Source organism: Aedes albopictus, chromosome 1 (assembly GCF_035046485.1).
Source record: "Aedes albopictus strain Foshan chromosome 1, AalbF5, whole genome shotgun sequence".
Classification (NCBI taxonomy): Eukaryota; Metazoa; Arthropoda; class Insecta; order Diptera; family Culicidae; genus Aedes; species Aedes albopictus.
Genome location: NC_085136.1, coordinates 105,638,402 through 105,661,890, shown reverse-complemented (window position 1 = coordinate 105,661,890; position 23,489 = coordinate 105,638,402). Strand labels below are relative to the sequence as shown.

The 23,489-nt window shown below is 41.3% G+C and overlaps 1 protein-coding gene and 1 long non-coding RNA gene across 3 annotated transcripts in view; one reads left to right on the top strand and one right to left on the bottom strand.

The window, feature by feature from the left end:
- Positions 1-23,489, top strand: part of LOC109397657 (uncharacterized) — a 386,176-nt gene that overhangs the window by 76,494 nt on the left and 286,193 nt on the right. The window contains exon 2 of one of the 2 annotated variants that reach the window (XM_029880381.2): positions 9,365-9,376. The exons of the other annotated variant lie outside the window; for it this stretch is intronic. Coding sequence (XP_029736241.2) covers positions 9,365-9,376 — 12 coding nt within the window. The remainder of the gene's footprint in view (positions 1-9,364; positions 9,377-23,489) is intronic. 2 annotated transcript variants of the gene reach the window in all.
- LOC134285452 (uncharacterized) lies at positions 18,706-21,542 on the bottom strand. The gene is made up of 2 exons (XR_009996386.1): positions 18,919-21,542; positions 18,706-18,854 (listed from the first exon to the last, which is right to left on the bottom strand). It is a non-coding gene; the product is annotated as an uncharacterized LOC134285452 (long non-coding RNA).

Genomic DNA, 23,489 nt, shown 5'->3' with positions numbered 1-23,489 from the left:
CGTACAAAAGAAATGTACTCAGATTCAGAAGACTTAGAAAATTCAGAAACTCAGTGAACTTGGAAGACTCAGATGACTCAGAAGACTCAGAAGACTCAGAAGGCTTAGGAGACTCAGAAGACTCAGAAGACTAAGAAGACTCAGAAGACTCAGAAGACTCAGAAGACTCAGAAGACTCAGAAGACTCAGAAGACTCAGAAGGCTTAGGAGACTCAGAAGACTCAGAAGACTCAGAAGACTCAGAAGACTCAGAAGACTCAGAAGACTCAGAAGACTCAGAAGACTCAGAAGACTCAGAAGACTCAGTAGACTCAGAAGACTCAGAAGACTCAGAAGACTCAGAAGACTCAGGAGACTCAGAAGGCTCAGAAGACTCAGAAGCCTCAGAAGACTCAGAAGACACAGACGTCTCAGAAGACCCAGAAGACTCAGAAGACTCAGAAGACTTAGGAGACTTAGAAGACTCAGAAGACTTAAAGACTCAAAAGACTAAGAAGACTCAGAAGACTTAGGAGACTTAGAAGACTCAGAAGACTCAAAAGACTAAGAAGACTCAGAAGACTCAGTAGACTAAAAATCAGAAAACTCAGAAGACTAAGAAGACTCAGAAGTCTCAGAAGACTAAAAAGACTCAGAAACCTCAGAAGTCTCAGAAGACTCAGAAGACTCAATAGACTCAGAAGACTTAAACGACTCAAAAGGCGCAGAAGGTTCAGAAGACTCAGAAGATTCGGAAGACTCAGAAGACACAGGATACTTAGAAGACTCAAAATATTCAGAAGACTCAGAAGACTCAGTAAACAAAGAAGTCCTAGAAGACTCAGAATACTTAGAAGACTCAGAATACTCAGAACACTCAGAAGACACAGAAGACTCAGAAGACTCAGAAAACTCAGAAGCCTCAGAACACTCAGAAGACTTAATAAACTCAGAAGACTCAGAAGGCTCGGAAGACTCAAAAGTCTCAGAAGACTCAGAAGACTCAGAAGACTTAAACGACTCAAAAGGTTCAGAACATTCAGAAGACTCAGCGCACTCAGAAGACTCAGAAGACTCAGAAGACTCAGAAGACTCAAAAGACTCAGAAGATTTCGAAGGCTCAGAAGACTTAAAAGACGCAAAATTCTTAGAAGACTCAGAAGACTAAGACATTTCAAAAGACTCGGAAGACTTCGAAGACTAAGAAGACTCAGAAGACTCAAAAGACGCAGAAGACTCAGAAGCTTCAAAAGAATCATAAGACTCCGCAGAATCTGGAAACTCTGAAGATTCAGAAGACTCAGAAGACTCAAAGGATACAGAAAAATCAGAATACTCAGAAGACTTGCGCGAATCAGAGGGCTCAGGAGACTCAGAAGGCTAGGAACACTCAGAAACTCAGTAAACAAAGAAGTCCCAGAAGACTCAGAATACTTAGAAGACTCAGAATACTCAGAACACTCAGAAGACACAGAAGACTCAGAAGACTCAGAAGACCCAGAAGACTCAACAACTCAGAAGACTCAGAAGACTCAGAAGACTTAAAAGGCTCAGAAAACTCAGAAGCCTCACAACACTCAGAAGACTTAATAAACTCAGAAGACTCAGAAGGCTCGGAAGACTCAAAAGTCTCAGAAGACTCAGAAGACTTAAACGACTCAACAAGTTCAGAACATTCAGAAGACTCAGCGCACTCAGGAGACTCTGAAGATTTAGAAGACTCAGAGTACTCAGAAATCCCAGAAGACTCAGACGACTCAGAAGGCTCAGAAGACTCAGAAGACTCAGAAGATTCAGAAGACTCAGAAGACTCAGAAGACTCAGAAGACTCAGAAGACTCAGAAGACTCAGAAGACTCAGAAGACTCAGAAGACGCAGAAGACTCAGAAGACTCAGAAGACTCAGAAGACTCAGAAGACTCAGAAGATTCAAAAGACTCAGAAGATTTCGATGGCTCAGAAGACACAGAAGACTCAGAAGACTCAGCAGACTCAGAAGACTCAGTAAACTAGAAAGACTCAGATGACTCAAAAGACTCAGAAGACTCAGAAGACTTAGAAGTCTCAGAAGACTCAGATGACTCAGAAGACTCAGAAGACTCAGAATACTCAGAAGACTCAGAAGACTCAGAAGACTCAGAAGACTCAGAAGACTCAGAGGACTCAGAAGACTCAGAAGACTCAGAAGGCTCAGAAGACTCAGAAGACTCAGAAGACTCAGAAGACTCAGAAGACTCAGAAGACTCAGAAAACTCAGAAGACTCAGAAGTTTGGAAGACTCAGAAGACTCAGAAGACTCAGAAGACTAGAAAGACTCAGAAGACTCAGCAGACTCAGAAGACTCAGTAAACTAGAAAGACTCAGAAGACTCAAAAGACACAGGAGACTCAGAAGACATAGAAGACTCAGAAGACTCAGAAGACTTAGAAGACTCAGAAGACTCAGAAGACTCAGGAGACTCTGAAGATTCAGAAGACTCAGAAGTCTCAGAAGACTCAGAAGACTCAGAAGACTCAAAGGACTCAGAAGACTCAGAAGACTCAGAAGACTCAGAAGACACAAAAGACTCAGAAGTCTCAGAAGACTCAGATGACTCAGAAGACTCAGAAGACTCAGAAGACTCAGAAGGCTCAGAAGACTCAGAAGACTCAGAAGACTCAGAAGACTCAGAAGACTCAAAAGACTCAGACGATTTCGAAGGCTCAGAAGACTTAAAAGACGCAAAATTCTTAGAAGACTCAGAAGACTAAGACATTTCAAAAGACTCGGAAGACTTCGAAGACTAAGAAGACTCAGAAGACTCAAAAGACGCAGAAGACTCAGAAGCTTCAAAAGAATCATAAGACTCCGCAGAATCTGGAAACTCTGAAGATTCAGAAGACTCAGAAGACTCAAAGGATACAGAAAAATCAGAATACTCAGAAGACTTGCGCGAATCAGAGGGCTCAGGAGACTCAGAAGGCTAAGAACACTCAGAAACTCAGTAAACAAAGAAGTCCCAGAAGACTCAGAATACTTAGAAGACTCAGAATACTCAGAACACTCAGAAGACACAGAAGACTCAGAAGACTCAGAAGACCCAGAAGACTCAACAACTCAGAAGACTCAGAAGACTCAGAAGACTTAAAAGACTCAGAAAACTCAGAAGCCTCACAACACTCAGAAGACTTAATAAACTCAGAAGACTCAGAAGGCTCGGAAGACTCAAAAGTCTCAGAAGACTCAGAAGACTTAAACGACTCAAAAGGTTCAGAACATTCAGAAGACTCAGCGCACTCAGGAGACTCTGAAGATTTAGAAGACTCAGAGTACTCAGAAATCCCAGAAGACTCAGACGACTCAGAAGGCTCAGAAGACTCAGAAGACTCAGAAGATTCAGAAGACTCAGAAGACTCAGAAGACTCAGAAGACTCAGAAGACTCAGAAGACTCAGAAGACTCAGAAGACGCAGAAGACTCAGAAGACTCAGAAGACTCAGAAGACTCAGAAGACTCAGAAGACTCAGAAGATTCAAAAGACTCAGAGATTTCGATGGCTCAGAAGACTAGAAAGACTCAGAAGACTCAGCAGACTCAGAAGACTCAGTAAACTAGAAAGACTCAGATGACTCAAAAGACTCAGAAGACTCAGAAGACTTAGAAGTCTCAGAAGACTCAGATGACTCAGAAGACTCAGAAGACTCAGAATACTCAGAAGACTCAGAAGACTCAGAAGACTCAGAAGACTCAGAAGACTCAGAAGGCTCAGAAGACTCAGAAGACTCAGAAGACTCAGAAGACTCAGAAGACTCAGAAAACTCAGAAGACTCAGAAGACTCGGAAGACTCAGAAGACTCAGAAGACTCAGAAGACTAGAAAGACTTAGAAGACTCAGCAGACTCAGAAGACTCAGTAAACTAGAAAGACTCAGAAGACTCAAAAGACACAGGAGACTCAGAAGACATAGAAGACTCAGAAGACTCAGAAGACTTAGAAGACTCAGAAGACTCAGAAGACTCAGGAGACTCTGAAGATTCAGAAGACTCAGAAGTCTCAGAAGACTCAGAAGACTCAGAAGACTCAAAGGACTCAGAAGACTCAGAAGACTCAGAAGACAGAAAAGACTCAGAAGTCTCAGAAGACTCAGATGACTCAGAAGACTCAGAAGACTCAGAAGACTCAGAAGACTCAGAAGGCTCAGAAGACTCAGAAGACTCAAAATACTCAGAAGATTCAGAAGACTCAGAAGACTCAGAAGACTCAGAAGACTCAGAAGACTCAGAAGACTCAGAAAACTCAGAAGACTCAAAGGACTCAGAAGACTCAAAAGACTCAGAAGACACAGAAGTCTTAGAAGACTCAGATGACTCAGAAGACTCAGAAGACTCAGAAGACTCAGAAGACTCAGAAGACTCAGAAGACTCAGAAGACTCAGAAGGCTCAGAAGACTCAGAAAACTCAGAAGACTCAGAGGACTCAGAAGACTTAGAAGACTCAGATGACTCAAAAGACTCAGAAGACTCAGAAGACTTAGAAGTCTCAGAAGACTCAGATGACTCAGAAGACTCAGAAGACTCAGAATACTCAGAAGGCTCAGAAGACTCAGAAGACTCAGAAGACTCAGAAGACTCAGAGGATTCAGAAGACTCATAAGACTCAGAAGGCTCAGAAGACTCAGAAGGCTCAGAAGACGCAGAAGACTCAGAAGACTCAGAAAACTCAGAAGACTCAGAAGACTCGGAAGACTCAGAAGACTCAGAAGACTCAGAAGACTAGAAAGACTCAGAAGACTCAGCAGACTCAGAAGACTCAGTAGACTCAGAAGACTCAGAAGATTCAGAAGACTCAAAAGACACAGGAGACTCAGAAGACACAGGGGACTCAGAAGACACAGAAGACTCAGAAGACTCAGAAGACTCAGAAGACTCAGAAGACTCAGAAGACTCAGGAGACTCAGAAGATTCAGATGACTCAGAAGACTCAGAAGACTCAAAGGACTCAGAAGACTCAGAAGACTCAGAAGACACAGAAGTCTCAGAAGACTCAGATGACTCAGAAGACTCAGAAGACTCAGAAGACTCAGAAGGCTCAGAAGACTCAGAAGACTCAGAGGACTCAGAAGGCTTAGAAGACTCAGATAACTCAAAAGACTCAGAAGACTCAAAGGACTCAGAAGATTCAGAAGACTCAGAAGACTCAGTAGACTCAGAAGACACAGAAGTCTCAGAAGGCTCAGATGACTCAGAAGGCTCAGAAGACTCAGATGACTCAAAAGACTCAGAAGACTCAGAAGGCTCAGAAAACTCAGAAGACTCAAAGGACTCAGAAGATTCAGAAGACTCAGAAGACACAGAAGACTCAGAGGACTCAGAAGACTTACAAGACTCAGATGACTCAAAAGACTCAGAAGACTCAGAAGGCTCAGAAAACTCAGAAGACACAGAAGATTCAGAAGACTCAGAAGACTCAGAAGACTCAGAAGACTCAGAAGACTCAGAAGACTCAAAGGACTCAGAAGATTCAGAAGACTCAGAAGACACAGAAGTCTCAGAAGACTCAGATGACTCAGAAGACTCAGAAGACTCAGAAGACTCAGAAGACTCAGAAGACTCAAAAGGAGCAGAAGCTTCAGAAGACTCAGATGATTCAGAAGACTCAGAAGACTAAGAAGACTCAGAAGCTTTAAAAGAATCATAAGACTCTGAAGACTCTGGAGAATCTGAAGATTCAGAAGAGTCAGATGACTCAGAGGACAAAGAAAAATCAGAAGAAGACTCAGAAGACTTGCACGAATCAGAGCGCTCAGGAGACTCCGAAGGCTCAGAACACTCAGAAGACGCAGAAAACTTAGAAGACTTAGAAGACTCAGAAGATTTAGAGGACTCAGAAAAATCAGAAGACTCTTAAAAATCAGAAGACTCAAAAGATTCAGATCTATCAGAGTATTCAAAATACTCAGATGACTCAAAAGGCTTACAAGACTCAACAAACTTAGAAGACTCAGAAGACTCGAAAGACTCAGAAGACTTTGAGAACTCAGAAAGCTCAGGAGATTCAAAAGGCTTAGAAGACTCAGACGACTCAGAAGACTCAGAAGCATCAGGAGACTCAGAAGACTCAGAAGAATCAGAAAACTCAGAAGACTCAGGATATTTAAAAGACTCAGAAGATTCAGAAGACTCAGAGGATTTTGAAGACGCAGAAGCTTAAAAAGAATCAGCAGACTCAGAAAACAGAAGATTCAGAGGATAGAAGACACAGAAGATTTAGAAGATTCGGAAAACCCAGATGACTCAGAAGACAGAAAACAGAAGACAGAAGACAGAAGACAGAAGACAGAAGACAGAATACAGAAGACAGAAGACAGAAGACAGAAGACAGAAGACAGAAGACAGAAGACAGAAGACAGAAGACAGAAGACAGAAGACAGAAGACAGAAGACAGAAGACAGGAGACAGAAGATAGAAGACAGAAGACAGAAGACAGAAGACAGAAGACAGAAGACAGAAGACAGAAGACAGAAGACAGAAGAAAGAAGACAGAAGACAGAAGACAGAAGACAGAAGACAGAAGACAGAAGACAGAAGACAGAAGACAGAAGACAGAAGACAGAAGACAGAAGACAGAAGACAGAAGACAGAAGACAGAAGACAGAAGACAGAAGACAGAAGACAGAAGACAGAAGACAGAAGACAGAAGACAGAAGACAGAAGACAGAAGACAGAAGACAGAAGACAGAAGACAGAAGACAGAAGACAGAAGACAGAAGACAGAAGACAGAAGACAGAAGACAGAAGACAGACTTAGCCTTCATTAAACTTATAATGCTGACTCGTATTAGCTTCATCGCTGTCAAATTCGATTCCGAGTTAGATCGAACAACCACTCCACCATGCATTCCTGACGCTCTTGTCCACAACAGACAGTGAAATCATCATCATCGTCCTCGACACAGAAGATAACACCGAACCGGGAAAAGACCATCCTTTTTCGGCGAAACTCACTTGCCCTTCATCGAGGTGAATTCTTCGAAAGCAAAACACACGTTCCTGTCTACGTTGGTTCCAATCTATCCAATCGAAAAGGAAGCCAAGCTCGATTTTCTCGATTGCTCGATCCACGATGGAAGAAGAATGCGCCTTTCAGGTCATAAAAGCCCAATTTATGTGTGCGTGTGGGTATTGGCCAACCACTCTAAGCTTAGATGAGTCCAGGGCCGGGTCTGCCATCCTCGTAATAGCTTTCTTTCGAATAAGCTTGAACTTCCAATTGAAAACACAATACAACATGAATGTTTCACAGAACCTTAAGTTTACTTGTATCTTGATCCTTGTATCTTGTATATTATAGCGTTGTAGCTAGCTAGAGTTTGTAACTTGTCGGTGGTAGCTTGTAGCTTGTAGCTTGTAGCTTGTAGCTTGTAGCTTGTAGCTTGTAGCTTGTAGCTTGTAGCTTGTAGCTTGTAGATTGTAGCTTGTAGCTTGTAGCTTGTAGCTTGTAGCTTGTAGCTTGTAGCTTGTAGCTTGTAGCTTGTAGCTTGTAGCTTGTAGCTTGTAGCTTGTAGCTTGTAGCTTGTAGCTTGTAGCTTGTAGCTTGTAGCTTGTAGCTTGTAGCTTGTAGCTTGTAGCTTGTAGCTTGTAGCTTGTAGCTTGTAGCTTGTAGCTTGTAGCTTGTAGCTTGTAGCTTGTAGCTTGTAGCTTGTAGCTTGTAGCTTGTAGCTTGTAGCTTGTAGCTTGTAGCTTGTAGCTTGTAGCTTGTAGCTTGTAGCTTGTAGCTTGTAGCTTGTAGCTTGTAGCTTGTAGCTTGTAGCTTGTAGCTTGTAGCTTGTAGCTTGTAGCTTGTAGCTTGTAGCTTGTAGCTTGTAGCTTGTAGCTTGTAGCTTGTAGCTTGTAGCTTGTAGCTTGTAGCTTGTAGCTTGTAGCTTGTAGCTTGTAGCTTGTATCTTGTATCATGTATCTTGCTTCTTGTATCTTGTATCTTGTATTTGTATCTTGTATCTTGTATCTTGTATCTTGTATCTTGTGTCTTATATCTTGTAGCTTGTAGCTTGCATGTTGTAGCTTGCAGATTGTAACTTGTAGCTTTTAGCTTGTAGCTTGCAGCTTGTAGCTTGTAGCTAGTAGCTTGTAGCTTGTAGCTTGTAGCTTGAAGCTTGTAACTTGTGGCTTGTAGCTTGTCGCTAGTAGCTTGTCGCTTGTCGCTGGTAGCTTGTAGCTTGAAAATAATAGCTTATAGCTTGTAGCTTGTCGCTTGTCGCTGGTAGCTTGTAGCTTGAAAATAATAGCTTATAGCTTGTAGCTTGTAGCTTGTGGCTTGTATCTTGTATCTAATGCCATGTATCTTGTGACATGGCCCTTCTATCTTGTCGGTTATATATTTTGTATCTTGTATTTTTATAAATCGCTCTTTGCAGTATGTGTGCTCCAGGCCTGGTCCAGTATTTCGTTTTCCCCTATACCGGTCGATTTGGAACTGGATATAGCTGGCTTGCTTCGTATCCAAAAAGCCTATGCGTACGAAAATGGAAATAGAAATGCGGGACTGAAAGAAGAAATTCAATTTCGTTCCATATGCGGTGCGCGTTTGGAGCCCACCACCGTCGTCACTCACGCGAATGGTTCTTTTGAAACGGACATGCCTGCAGCTGACAAATTCTGTTCATCCGAAGCATCTTCCATGCACAGCCAAGGCTTAGAATATGATTGGAGAAGATGGTTCTGCTGGATGTTTTGATCCACAATCTGTTTTTGTGACCATATGAGAGTTAGTCTGAACTGTGAAAAATCAATTTTCAAGGGCAATTGACCCTTGGAATTCGACAAACCAATACCAAGTAACATTCTGATGACCAATTAGTTTTGTGGACGTTTTGAGAACCGATGTAATACTTCATAGTACTTATTTTGGTTTTATGGTGGTCCTAAGAATCTCTTCTAGTCTATTTGGCTTAACAATGTTACTTGGGAAGGTTCAAATGAATGAACAAACTCTCCTCATAAGAATGATTCCATTGAATTGAATGACATTGAACATTTCAAAGACCTTTAAGTATTGAAGAGCTTCTTAAGCCATGATAAAACCAAATCAAGTCAATTTTGGTTTTTATAGGGTTCTTATGACCTCTATTAGTCGATTTGACTTCTTAATAATGCTTCCAACGTATGCTGAAAGGAATCTGGCAACGATGATTCAAATGGGAAATGTCGCGGTCCAGGTTCAATTAAATTCCCAGGAAAATCTCATCCAAAGAGACCTACCTCGACAAATCGAAGCCTTGCAAATACACCGATTTTAATTAGCAATCTCTCGATTCAAGTCCCATATTTGACCCCATTAGTAACCCATTGGCAAACCATACTCGTCATCTAATTGAATCGTATTCTACTTCTCTCTCTGATTTCTCCGCAGGGCAACCAAACGGTAAGGAGGAGCATTTCCAAGCGACATTCCATTGCATTGCACAAGACAACGACGAAGAGCCCACCACGTAAGTAGATGGGCAAACATTCATTGGGCTGATCAACTTTCGCCGTCGTCGTTATCGGTTCAAAGACAATCCTGTTCAGAAATTGATATTCCTTCGGAAAAGCGAGAGCGAAAGGATCTCCGATGGATAGTGGAATCTATGTGGAGAAAATTGGCAAAAAAAAAAAAGGTTTTACATGCTACGATTTGTACACGCTAAGAAAAACGAATTTTACAAGTCGAAAATTTCAATTTCTTATCATAAATGATCAAGAGATATAAATTTACAACAAATTTCACTGCAAATTACATTGGTCGAGATATTTTACTCTAAATTTTAGGTAATTCATTGTTAGACACATTTAAAATCACAGGTGAAAATATGTAATTTTCCATATATCCTGATTTATGTAAAATTACATCTCTTGACATGTAAATTTGCAAATTGCTTATATTTTCAGTCTAAATCGACTACATTTTACACGAGTTATGTAATTGTCAATGCACTTCCCGTAAACTTAAGTTGCTTATATACACATATAAAAATAATGTAAATTTCATTTGACTCACGTAAATTTTTATTTAAAATCCATGTCTAACAGGCTGGATTCAATTTCCTTTTGCTTTGGAAGAAATTCATTTTAGTGGGCACACTAAACAGCTGTAGAATAACGGATGATGACATCATCCCGAATTGCCTTTGAACGTATCAGAATCTAATCTTTACAGATCATCCGTTCTACTTTTTTCCCTCGATTTCGATCACCGAACGTGATTACCGTTTTCAAGTGTTGAATCGTTCCGGCTTTTTCCCCTAATGCAAGCTGCTAGCAGCACAATCATGCTTAGCCGGAAGAATGGCCTTCCCGAAGAGTTTCGGTTTCCTTTTTCGGTCTGATGTGTGATGATCGTGATGATGCAGTCAGACAGGACGAGAGCCTGCCTGCAACCATTTCCTCTCCTTCTGCTCCACTACTGCGTTCTGGTTGCTTGCCATGGTTTGAATCTCACCGATAATCGAACCAACAACACAAACGAAACCGAGAGAAGGAAAGTTCAATTTCCTGTTTCACACCGTCGTCGTTGTCCCCTTCTTTCAGCTCTCAAAGCCCGTCGTCAATTACCAATCAGGCGGAAGATGACGCTTCTGGTGCAGAAAAAAACTTTGTCCTACAGCTGGAACTAAAGGAAGGTGCACCGGAGGTGCGGACCAAAGCCTGAGCAGAAGCTTTGCAGATGAAAAACGTGAAAATCGAACCGGTAAAGTATCAATCGAGCGAAATTACGTTACCCATTGCGCTGCGCTGGCTTGGGGGAGGCGCGCGGTGCGTTTCGGCTTCGGGTATGGCGACGGCGACATTCCTTTGGTTCTCTTTCAGAATTGAAACCGAGCGGAAATGAAAAAAAAAAAGAGAAAAAACTGATGAGCTAAATGGTTGTGGATTCGAAAGGATGAGCAAACGATGAGCCCGTGGATAGAGGGACACGATACAAAAAACATGGTCAAATTAGCAAAGGTACACAGAATTCCGTATGGATAACGCGAAATTGTGTAATCCTTTACCACCGGTATGAAGATATCAACACTCAAGAAACTCAAGGATGTTTCCAGGGTCTGCAATGGGAGTTGGAATGAGTGATAAGTGATAATGCAATCACTCGCCCACTGTACCACGTGGGGATGGTTGAAGCAAGTTCTAGCTAAACAAAAGTATATTACTTTACTCAATACGTGCTGCTTGAACTCCGCACATAAGAACAACAGATTTTAACCCGAAAACGGTGCAATGTCTGCCACGTGAATAAGGCTGATGTAACCTAAGCTCATGAGAGTGGACTCCAGCACATGCTCAATCTTTGAGAAGGAAGCCATCAGTCTAACATATGATGCCTGGTCTGAAATGCTTACTTTCAAGATAACCAGATGTCCAAGATCAGTTGGAGTAAAGACTATGCGGTCTCAAACAACCAAAAGTGGAACTTCGTACCTTCTTTCCAGCTTGGAGATCACCTACCCCATATAGCCGAGGCGGTAAACGCATGGGTATTCAGCATGACCATGCTGAGGGTGACGGGTTCAATTCCCGGTCGGTCCAGGATCTTTTCGTAAAGGAGATTTCCTTGACTTCCTTGGGCATAGAGTATCTTCGTGCCTGCCACACGATATACGCATGCAAAATGGTCATTGGCAGAGGAAGCTCTCAGTTAATAACTGTGGAAGTGCTCATAGAACACTAAGCTGAGAAGCAGGCTTTGTCCCAGTGAGGACGTTACGCCAAGAAGAGGAGAGGAGATCACTTACCACTGATGTACCTTGAAAATCTAAAATTTTCCTAGGAATCCTCTCAGGGAACCCTTGTGGAATACCGCCAATGCCTTCTACAGGAATTCTTCCAAGTATTCTCTGGATATTCTCGCAATTCTTTGAAGGAAGCATCCGGAAATTCTTCAAGAATCCCCTTACCTCGTAAACACCTGGGACGATCTACTTTTGATAGAAATGCAATATCTTCTTTGTTTCACTACATTTTACCCTGGGGTCTTTTTCATAGTCAGGGGTAATAGTTGTGTTAAGAAATACATGGTACCTCCCCCCTTTTGCAGGTAGTCGAAAATACGTGGCTTTTTTCAACAATAATTTTCACTGATCCTTGACATTCAATGTATTATTACCCATCAAAGTCTGTTAAAGTTTTGATACCAGAGCTATTCTAAGGCCTCCAAAGTACCCTGAAGCTTGTGTCAAAAATCCAACATCCTATACCAAAATTCATACACGATGAATCATCACAGAATATAGTCTACGGTACTCAGAAAGCCTCAAAGCACTCCTAGAAAGTTCATGATACATGAACTGGGTTATTTAGGTCATCCAAACTACTCTGGAATTCATTTTCTTATGATTTACAACATCTACCATCATTTGTGTTTACTCTGTTCATGAAATTTAGCCACGTTGATGTCCATTAGACCTCGTAATGCTACGAGCAACTTGATATTGTGGTAGTTGGACATATCGTGAAATACAAATGGCCTTTAAAAAAACTTTGAAGTTTTGGTTACGAATCTACATACAGCACCAGGCCTAAATAGTAAAAACATAAATATTCTTGGAATGTAGTCTATGCTGCTGATGGAGCCTCAGTGCACAACTATAGGGCTTTTGGTACAGTCATGAGATATTACAGGCTGTCCAAACTATTTTAGAATGTGGACCTTCAAGGTCTACAGGCTCTTGCTTTTGTTCACCCTATCGGCATAATTATTTCACGATTGTGTCTGTTACACCTTATAATACTATGAGAACCTCTATGTGCTGCTATCTGGGTGTCTACTGGCATACAAAATGGATCAATATATTTTGAGGTATGGTTCGCAATATCTGTAAATTTTAGGATATTTTTATTGTAGCAAATGTTCACGGAATATAATCTACGCTACTTTTAGAGCCTCAGAGAACAATTCTGATAACTTAGCAACATTCACATGGTGATTTAGGTCATCCAAACTATTCTGGAATTCAAGCTCCACAAGCTCTGCCCTTTAATCTCTTCACTTTATCGGTGTAGTTTCTCTAAAAAATCCTTCGGGAATTCCTCCAAGATATTCACCAAGAATTCCTCAAATAATCTTTCCAGGTATTACTCTAAGAATTTATGCCAATAATTTTTCTTTTTCTTCTTGGAGCACCCCCATGGATTCTACCAGAAATTCCTGCAAGAATCCCTTCAGATATTACTTCAAAAATTATACCAATAATTTCTCACATAACCTCTCTAGGTATTCCTCCAAGAATTTCTCCAGGAATTTGTCATAGACTTCAGCCAATAAATTCTCCAAGCATTCCTCCAGAAATTCGTCCAAGAGTTTTTCTAGGAATTCCTCAAATAATTTCTCAAGAAACCCGCATGAAATCGTCCAGAAATTCTTCAAAAAAGTACTCCAGATATTGATCCGAGATAACTTTCAGGCATTTCTCAAGAATTACCTTGTAACGTTTTGACATTTTTATTTTATTTAAATAAAATAAAGTTTTAAATTCGGGTAAATTAAATTATTATTTTAAACAATTTATTATTAGATTCATGATCATTTTAGTTAATTTTTAGCTCTTTGCGTTTTTTATCTGTTCGTTTTTTTATCTTTTCTTTTTATCGAGATCCGTTTTCAGTCTGTAAATTCTGCTCGATTTTTGAGCTGTGTTTTAAATACGAAAAAGGTAATTATTGAGTTTGATTCAAAGCCAATTCATTGTATTAATTGTATTAATGTGATTTCGTGGTGGACATGTAGCGAGTGAACTGCCATTCAAGTTTGAGGATCGTGACCCGTGTGCCCTGCAAAGGCCCGCCTAAATGGTAGCTAAACGGAGGCGTGAGTGAAGTCGCTAGTTTATCTACGTAGCGAACTCTCCCGTCGGACGCAAATCGCCGAAAATAAGGTCCTATATGCCAATTCCCGAGGACCGGAGAACGAGAGTTGATTCGCTATGTGTGTCGCCAACTGCACGCCGCGAGTCAGATCTGAATTCGGAAGATAGGAAGCGTAGCATTCCCCGCTCGGCCATAGCAGGAATCTTAGTACGCGAAGCCGGGTCGCTGAGCTCTGTTGCTTCCTGTCGACCGGAAGATTCGAGTCATCCCGGGGATTCAATCACTCTCGATGTTTGAAATCGAAAGCTTTCGTCCAGCCGCCATTCCCTCCGCAACGATACTTCAGCCATACTGCGCACGGGTCCATTCGTGTTCGTCACCGGACACGTCGATGGCCGCGATCAAGCCATCGCCATCTTCGAGACAACGAAGCTACGTTCCAGTCAGTATCGAGGTACAACGAGAAAACCTGCGCAGGTACGTTCTTTTTGTTCATGCCCATGTAACTTCCCATTTCCGTACGTTTTTATGCTCATCCAACCCGAATGATTGTTTTAATTAAAGTGTTTATTAATGGACTTAAAAAGTTTAATTTTGATTACTGGTTTTATTACGTTTAATGATATTTGTTTAAACAAAATCACTCACTAATTTGCTTTATGATTCGTTTTGTTCCATTTGGTTTTATCTGTCCGTTTTTCTCAAGTTTTAGTAACATTTTGATAGAATTTCAGATTGAGTTTCATCTTTTAAGAAGCTCTGCCGATTCTCCGTAAACCGTTACAAAATCCTCTGAGATACGAGTATCCTACAAAAGTCGGGCAAACCTAACACGACCGGTGGTCTCTCTTCACGAGAGTGGCACATAAGCCATCGCGCTTTGATAAATCTCGAGATCTGTTGGCGAACAGTTACAACCTCCAGGAAGAAGTTTTTAAAGGAATTCCAACAAAAATTACTTCAGGGAATTCTCCAGGAACTTCCTTAGGAATTCCTCAAAGATTTCTTCCAGGAATTCCTCCAGGGATTTTTTAGGATTTTTTTTCAAAAATTCCTCCAGCAGTTCCTTCTTGAAAATATCCAGGATCCTTCTGGAGAAAATACTCCTGGGATTACTTTTAGAGTTCGTCCAGGGATTCAGGGATTTCCTCAGAAATTCCGTCGAAAATGGTTGAGTAATTACGCCGAAAATTCCTCCCGAAATCACTCCAGGAATTACTCTAGGAACTCTTTTAGGATTTTTTTCATAAATTATTTTTTAATCCAACGATTCTTCCAAAACGTCTGCCTAGAATTCTTCCAAAACTCCCTCCAGAAATTCGTCCACGAAATCCTACAGGACCTTCCCCAAGAATTTCACCAGAGCTTCCTCTAAGAGCTCTGCCAAGAATCCCTTCAGGAATTTTGCCAGGACCATCTCCAAAATTTTTTTCAAGAAATTTGTTCAAGAATTCATCCAAACATCTTCCAAAATTTCCATCATGAATTCCTCCAAGATTCTTCAGGAAACTTCTTTAAATGCATCTAGAAAATACTCCTGGGACAACCCCAGGGATTCTGCCGAGAATTCCTTCAGGTAATTCTCCAGGAACTGCTCCGAAACATCTTCACAGAATTCCTCCACGAGTTTCTCCAGGAATTACTCCAAGAATTACTCCAAGAACCCCATCAGGAATTTCTCCAAGAATTTCTCCAAAACTTTCTTCAAAAATTTCTTCAAAAATTCCTCCAGCATTTTTTTTTAAAGAATTTCTCTAGTTATTCCTCCACAACTTTAGTTAAGGATTCCTCTATGAATTCGTCCAGGAATTCCTCCAGAATATGCTCCAGGATATATTCCAGAAATTCGTCCAGCAAGTACTCCAGAAACTCCTCCAGGAATTCCTCCACGAATTATTCTACGAGTTTCTCCTAGAATTACTACACAAATTTTTACAAGAAATATTTCAGGAATTCCACCGGGAAATACTCCAAAAATTCCTCCAGGAAATGCTCCAGCAATTTCTCCAAGAATTCCTCCAGGATTTCCTCCACCTCTACCTTGATATTTTTAAAAGAATAGTTGGAGATTCCTTTGATTACCCGTCTGACAGTCGCGTGGACAACTACCACCGTCAGCACGACGCTGATGCTGAATACAGCAAGTGTACAATCTTTAAACGAAATGCTTAGAATACTACCGGAGGAATCTTATGATGAGTTCTTGAAGGAGTTGAAGGAGGAAAGAATTGCTGTGAGAGTCCTTGAAATAATTCCTGGAGAAATCCATGGAGGCATCTTCGGAGAAATCCTACGGATTTCAGAGAAAATTTCTTGAAGAACCCTTGAAAAAATCTTGATGGAGTCTTTGGAAGTAGTAGAGATTCTTGAAGGAATTTCTTCCTGGAAGTTCCTTTTGAGTTCCTTGGAGATTCTTCCAGCAGTAACTTCTGGGAGTTTCGGCAGAAGTTTTCCTTTTGGGGATTCCTCCAAAAGTTCGTTCTAGAGAACCATCCTGAAGTTGTTCCTATGACTTCATCCAGGAATTTCTCCAGGAGTTCGGTCTGAAAATTCTCCTGGGAACCCCTTCTTAGGATTTCTCCAGGGATTGTCTCTAGGGTATCCTAGCTTTCGTCTCCCACACTTTCGTTTGAGAAGTCCGCTAAGAGTTCTCTATGAGGAAGAATCGGCAACAATAATTCCAAGAAGATACTCTTGAATGAACTTCAGGAGAAATTCCCAGAATGAAATTCTAGAGAAATGATCAAAAGGATCTCTTGGAAAAATCTCTAGAAGATTTTTTTTTTTTTTAAATTCTTAGAATGAATTCCAATAGTATCTGAAATGAACGTTCATAGGAATCTTCAAATGAAACTCCAGAAGGAACTCCTTAGAAGGAACTTCTGGAGCATTTTCTAGAAGTAACTTCTAGATGAGTCCAGAAGGGATCCCCAACGGGATATCTAGGGGAAGCCTTGACACTTGGGAGCTCCTGGAGGCTGGAGGAGTCCCCAGAGGGAGCTCCTGGAGGAGTACCCAGAGGGAGCTCCTGGAGGAGTCCCCAGAGGGAGCTCCTGGAGGAGTCCCCAGAGGGAGCTCCTGGAGGAGTCCCCAGAGGGAGCTCCTGGAGGAGTCCCCAGAGGGAGCTCCTGGAGGAGTCCCCAGAGGGAGCTCCTGGAGGAGTCCCCAGAGGGAGCTCCTGGAGGAGTCCCCAGAGGGAGCTCCTGGAGGAGTCCCCAGAGGGAGCTCCTGGAGGAGTCCCCAGAGGGAGCTCCTGGAGGAGTCCCCAGAGGGAGCTCCTGGAGGAGTCCCCAGAGGGAGCTCCTGGAGGAGTCCCCAGAGGGAGCTCCTGGAGGAGTCCCCAGAGGGAGCTCCTGGAGGAGTCCCCAGAGGGAGCTCCTGGAGGAGTCCCCAGAGGGAGCTCCTGGAGGAGTCCCCAGAGGGAGCTCCTGGAGGAGTCCCCAGAGGGAGCTCCTGGAGGAGTCCCCAGAGGGAGCTCCTGGAGGAGTCCCCAGAGGGAGCTCCTGGAGGAGTCCCCTGTAGGAAATTTTGATTTCATTGTCAAGGCAACTCTAACCTAGCTGGATGTTCTTCAAAAAAAGCTCCGATTACAAGCCTCATTTATATTCAAAGATGGAAAAATCTTGCTCCATTCCTCCTTTGTAAACGGCACCTATAAAAATCGATTAACGATCTCACTTCTGGGTCTGGAATAAGTGATACTTTCGAAATAAAAAGGGCTCCAGTATACAAAACTGCATATTCGAAGACACTATCGGTCTAAACCCAACTTTTCTGGCCCAAAATAATTTCGATCACGAACTTAGGCCTTTGGAAACAGTGTGCTGTGGTAAAAATGTTTCGACCAGCAATCTTGCATTTGCAACACTGCTTTGATGTTAACCGGTAAAAAACCATCCACGTGATTGACGGCTTGATTTGCGTTCACACTGGTTGTTGAAAGGATATATTATTTCTTATCTTTGAATAAGTGTATCTTTTTATCTTTTATCACATTTTCAACTTATTGCATATTTGAAAATTTAGGAGTGTGGCTTACTAAGAACAAGTCCCTGCAATCTTATCACATGGTGACCGTGACACGAGCCCTAATCACAGACCATCAAACTCAATGATGACTAAGAGCACTTCCCATCGATCGATCACATGTCCTCGTCGTTCGTTAGTCAACCAAATGATAATCACAAACGAGCGGAAAACTTTCATCAAACATCTAGCGGTGGATGACTCCGTCGAGTGGTTCCCTTTTTTTCCACCGAATTGATCCCGTTTTGGTACCCCTATCTGTCAGAAGTTAGGTTTTTATGTGTTTTGCTTTCGTTTGCGGGGGGGTCTCCCATTAGGATGGATTTCGGATTCATCACGGTTAGCTGGACCTGAGTGTGTATGACAGTAGATTGCTTCTCAGTGGGAACGTTTCACTGAACATTGAGCAACGGGGACTAAACGCTAGATTTGATGGATGTTGAACTGAACTTTGATATTAAAATGAAAAATTTTAAGTAACCATAAAGCCAATGCGCAAAAATTTTGCCCAACCATCCTGAGGATACCTGGGTTTGATGTTATGAGTGCTGAAGTGTTAGTTGGACGCACTATTTAATTATGCCACGAACAGTTATGCTGAAAATCATCCTAACTACCTGTACCTAATGTACGAACTTAGTTTTTTTCTGCCGAGTCTCAGCAAAATAATTGCCGAGATTTGCACAGCCGAGTGCTCAGCAATCACCTCGGCAAAAGTTCAAGATGCTGAGCGCTCGGCAATTGTGCATTTTGACAAAATGTCAAACATTGCTGACTGCCCGGCAAAAACGGAATGAAAACAAATAATAAATTGCCGATTAATCAGTAAGTTGAAACTGCTCAGACATGTCATGATTTGCCGAATAATCAGTAAAAATGTCGGTGTTTATTTTGATTTTGTGGTAGTTTATTTCATTTCAGCATTTCAAATTATATTCATCTATGATGAGTGGTAATGGAAAAATCCTGAGCTTGTTCCGGATCAGCTTGTATGTGACTGGAAGCTTGTCAAAAAGACGTCCGACGCCTGCACTCTGCAACGAAAAAAAAAAAACAAATGATTATGGTGTACTTACGCAGTTGATCTTTATTTCTCACATTTTCCACGGCTTCCGCAGTATCATCAATTGGGGCACCAACACTTGAATAACACCGCCTTGACTTTTCTATTTCTTAATCTAATCTAGGGTATATGGATCATTCCTTGGCCTAATTTGCAAACCGCCTTGACAATTTTGACCATTACTCATGAATTAATAGCACTACAAATAATATGTTGACCCTATTACGCACTCTAGGCAATGCATGTTTCACCAACTGGAAGTAAATTTACGTAAATATTCAAGAATTTACTTAACTAAGTTGAAAAGATTCGATGTGATGGTATGCAACGTTGGTCTATGGTACATAAATTGGCCTATTAGTGGATACAACGTTGGCCTATTGCTTTCCATGCACTAGAACCACTTATTATCTCATTTTTACAATATTTCTGCTGAGGTATTATCTCTGTTTGTTCACCAATCATACTTTCAAATTACATTTTCGGAGCCAAATTTTCAAAAAACTATAAATAAATCACTTAAACTTAAGTTCTTTCTTTTTAAGTATCGAAAACAATGCAACCCGATTATTGTGTTATATTTTTACAGTCACCGCACACAAAATCTATCTTTCTGTTCGTTCTTTCTGGTTCTTACGCAAGCAATGTTGTTGGCGTCACTTTATCGGTGCTTTTGACGTCACTTTACTGATGGGCCAAGATTTGGGTACATAGTGAAAAAAGTGTCCTCAATATTCGGCCCACATGTAATTTGTAAAATAGTAATTATTCGTTAAAAACAAACATACAAATTCAAACTAGCATCTTTGACTGTCGCATCAAATGTTCAGTTATTGAAAAGGCAATTCGAAATATTCCAGGATCATGCCATTTATGATCATGTGTATAGACTACCCACTAAGCCGAAGAATCATGGCGTCTACAAAAGCTAAACAAAGTGACATTTTCATACAATTTTAATACTCCAAAGTGCTAAAATTGAAACGAAATGTTACAGGTGTTTGGCGCAAAGCTTTTCCGATATCCAGTTCGGCGTGTTTGTTTGAGTTTTTGGATAACGTTAAGATAGGCCGAACGAGGGGACTATGCCAACGAAGCATCCCGATACCCTACATTTATTAAATTGATGAAAATTATCTTCAAAACTAGGGTCAAACACTTCAAAACAATGGCGTTGATGGATGGCGTGAATATGACTCAAAGTGACAGTTGCTTTACCGAATATCAGCAAAATGTAATGCATTTACCGAAATCTCGTCAAACGCATTTGCTGATTCCGGTTAAATCAATGATTGCCGAATAGTTCAGTAATATTTATTATCGAAATTCGGCAAATTGATCTGTTTTGCCGCATTTTCAGTAAAAATGTTTACTGAATCCCAGCAATAACAGTTCAAATTGCTGAAGTATCAGCAATTTTCAAGTTGCCGTTCTCACTCGGCATTTTTGATTGCCGAGCTCGAGAATTTGTTTTAAGTGTGTAGCATGGGCCATATTTCTGTACTTAAATGGATTGAACAAGAACTTAATTCCACATATTCACGCCTGCACAAAATGTAGAAAACTTTTGAACAAGATATACAGAACTCGATAATATCATCAAAGCTAGTGATAACGTTATTTTTCACACACTTCACTCGAGGGAGAGCTGAACAGCAACTATTACCTCACTAAACTGTCACGATTGACAGCTCCAGGAGAGGAAAAGGACATATCTCAAGAATGGTGGCGTTGGCAGCGCTGCGCTGCTAACTCCTCTAATGGCACCATCTTCATCATCCCTTCTCGCGCTGCTATGCCGGGTAAAACGGAGAACCAGCGACGAGCGATAAGCAATTTGTGTACTGCTACAGCATAGCATCAGGAGCAGCACCACCACAGCCCACTTTGTAAACTGTCATGTTCATGTGGCAATTTTGCGAGATGATTTATGAGGTGAGCTGGAAAACGATAAAATATTTGACAGCCGCCCACACACACACACACTTGCAAACACACACACATACACAGTGTAGAACCAGAGAACAGCCCAGCGTATAACTATCATCGGCAGAAGCAGCGACGGACTCCAAGCTTGACGGTGTGAAAGGATCACCACTATGGCAGAGGGGGTGATCGGGTTAAATGGTGCAACTTCAATGGCCTTGGAAAGGAATGTTAGCTAGATACTCGTGGCAATGGGCAGACAATGGACATGATTTTGACGAGTTCCTTAGAGTCATTGTAACCAAGAACAAAGAATTAAGGTTTTGTTACGGTTCTCAGAACCTCATTAAGGCTGATTTAATTATAATAGATTGTTTAAGATTTTTTTCAGTGGACGCACATCACCCCGCTCTCCCCTCTGTAGTCCTATCAAATATGGAAGCCGATGGTGCTACTGTTAACTGACTGAGCCAGGTCGTCCCGGTTGCTGAGTGTGACATGTTGCCGGAAAAGCAGAGTGCTGCTACTGCTTGCTGCTGTGCGAAGCAAGCGAGCGGAGTTGTAGTGGCGACGCGCGCGGTGGGGCAGATGTTACAAGTGTTGTCCGGTTTGCTCCGTGATGCTCTCTGTCTGGAGGAGAACGACAACGACGTCGCGTCGTGTCGTTGTCGGATCGATTGACGGTGATGTTGAAAAGGGTTTGTTTTGGAATAATTTGGTAACTTCCGTTCATGCCCAGACAACCGATTATCGTATTCGTATACGCATAATTTAGTTAATGATCGTGTTATACGTACTTCTATACAGAAAAGTTATATCGCATAAGATGTAGCGAAAATGCCTTATGTTTACATGCATGGTTAGAACAATAACAACGTTATGCGACTTAAAGCGATATTTCATGCGATCTATTGCGATGTAATGTGGCATCTTATGCGACCTAATGAAAAAACTATTTTTTAGGCACCTTAGTGTCAAACTATTGGATTAACGTATCACACTTTATACTTTACACCAAACATTTTTTATGAAACCGGTTGATTAACCCGTTTCGGTCCTAGTTGGGAGTTTAATTTCAAAAATCACCGTGACTTCATTTTCCAACCGATTTTTACAAAATTTTGAACGAAGATCGTGCTGCATCTCTAGTTGTATGGAAAAATATTAAAATGATATTTTGGTCCTTGGGGTCTGAGTTATTGAAGGGGTTATATGGGTCAAATCGGGTCAAAAATGGATCAACTTCCTTTTGCCCACTGATTACTTGTAAAAAACACATGCAATATGATTGCAAACATGTTCAATTATCTTTTTATTATTACAGATGCATAGTTTGAGTAAATTGGGATTGTCTGGTTTTGGTTCCGGATGTTCCGGGTCGCGTTTGGGGTGCGTTCGGAGGACACTTCTTACACGTTCCCTACACATGACATTTTTTCTCGCATAATTCTATAAACAGGCTTGTCATGATTCATTCTTCATAATTTTGTATACTAAGTATGTTGAAGAAATATTCAAAGTTTTTTTTTTTGACATATTGGCCGCCATCCCGGATGGTCCGGGAACCTGGAACCACCCGGGAAGTGACCTAGAGTAGAATTCAGAGGTTTTTGGACATATTGGCCACCATCCCGGATGTTCTGGGAACATGGGACCACCCGGGGAAGTGGTCATTTTCCAAACAGTTATGAAACATGGCTTGCGACATATCAATCTTCATAATATTGCAAAACAATTATGTTAGTGGAGAATTTAGACGTTTTTGGGCATATTGGCCACAATTGCGGATGTTCCGGGAACCTGGAATCACCCGGGGAAGTGGCCATTTTCCAAACAGTTATGAAACATGGCTTGCGACATATCAATCTCCATGATTTTGCAAAACAAGTATGGTAGAGGACAATTTAGAGGTTTTTGGACATATTGGCCACCATTTTGGATGTTTCGGGAACCTGGAACCACCCGGGGAAGTGGCCATTTTCCAAACAGTTATGAAACATGGCTTGCGACATATCAATCTTCATGATTTTGCAAAACAAGTAAGTTAGAGGAGAATTCAGAGGTTTTTGGACATATTGGCCACAATTCCGGATGTTCCGGGAACCTGGAACCACCCGGGGAAGTGGCCATTTTCCAAACAGTTATGAAACATGGCTTGCGACATATCAATCTTCATGATTTTGCAAATCAAGTATGTTAGAGTAGAATTCAGAGGACCGAAGCGGGTTAATTATTATCATTACTATCTAACTTCCCAAGTGACAATGGTAGCTGAACAGTGAGAATAATAGCTGAACAATGGTTTATTAATGGTGTCAACAGCTGGATAAGCTGGAAGCCGAATATCAAGTTGAATAATAGCTTGTTGAGTGTATAACGTATCTCTTGTACAGCCTACCATCGTATGCTGAATATGATACTCAACAGAAAATTTTCCATCTACTCTACATTTCTTTATTCAGCTTTTCTTCAATATTGAATGATTAGCATTAAATACAGTAAATATAAAAAAACAACAGAAATAACACTCAGTGCAACCACTTAAAAAAAGCTTGAGGGATATGAAAAAGTGTTGAGGGGCACATTTTTTTTTATCTGTATTAACGAGATTTTTAGCCCTGGGCTAGTTCATCTCGGGACCCACGCTTTACTCCCTTCCGAAGGAAGAACTCATATTTTG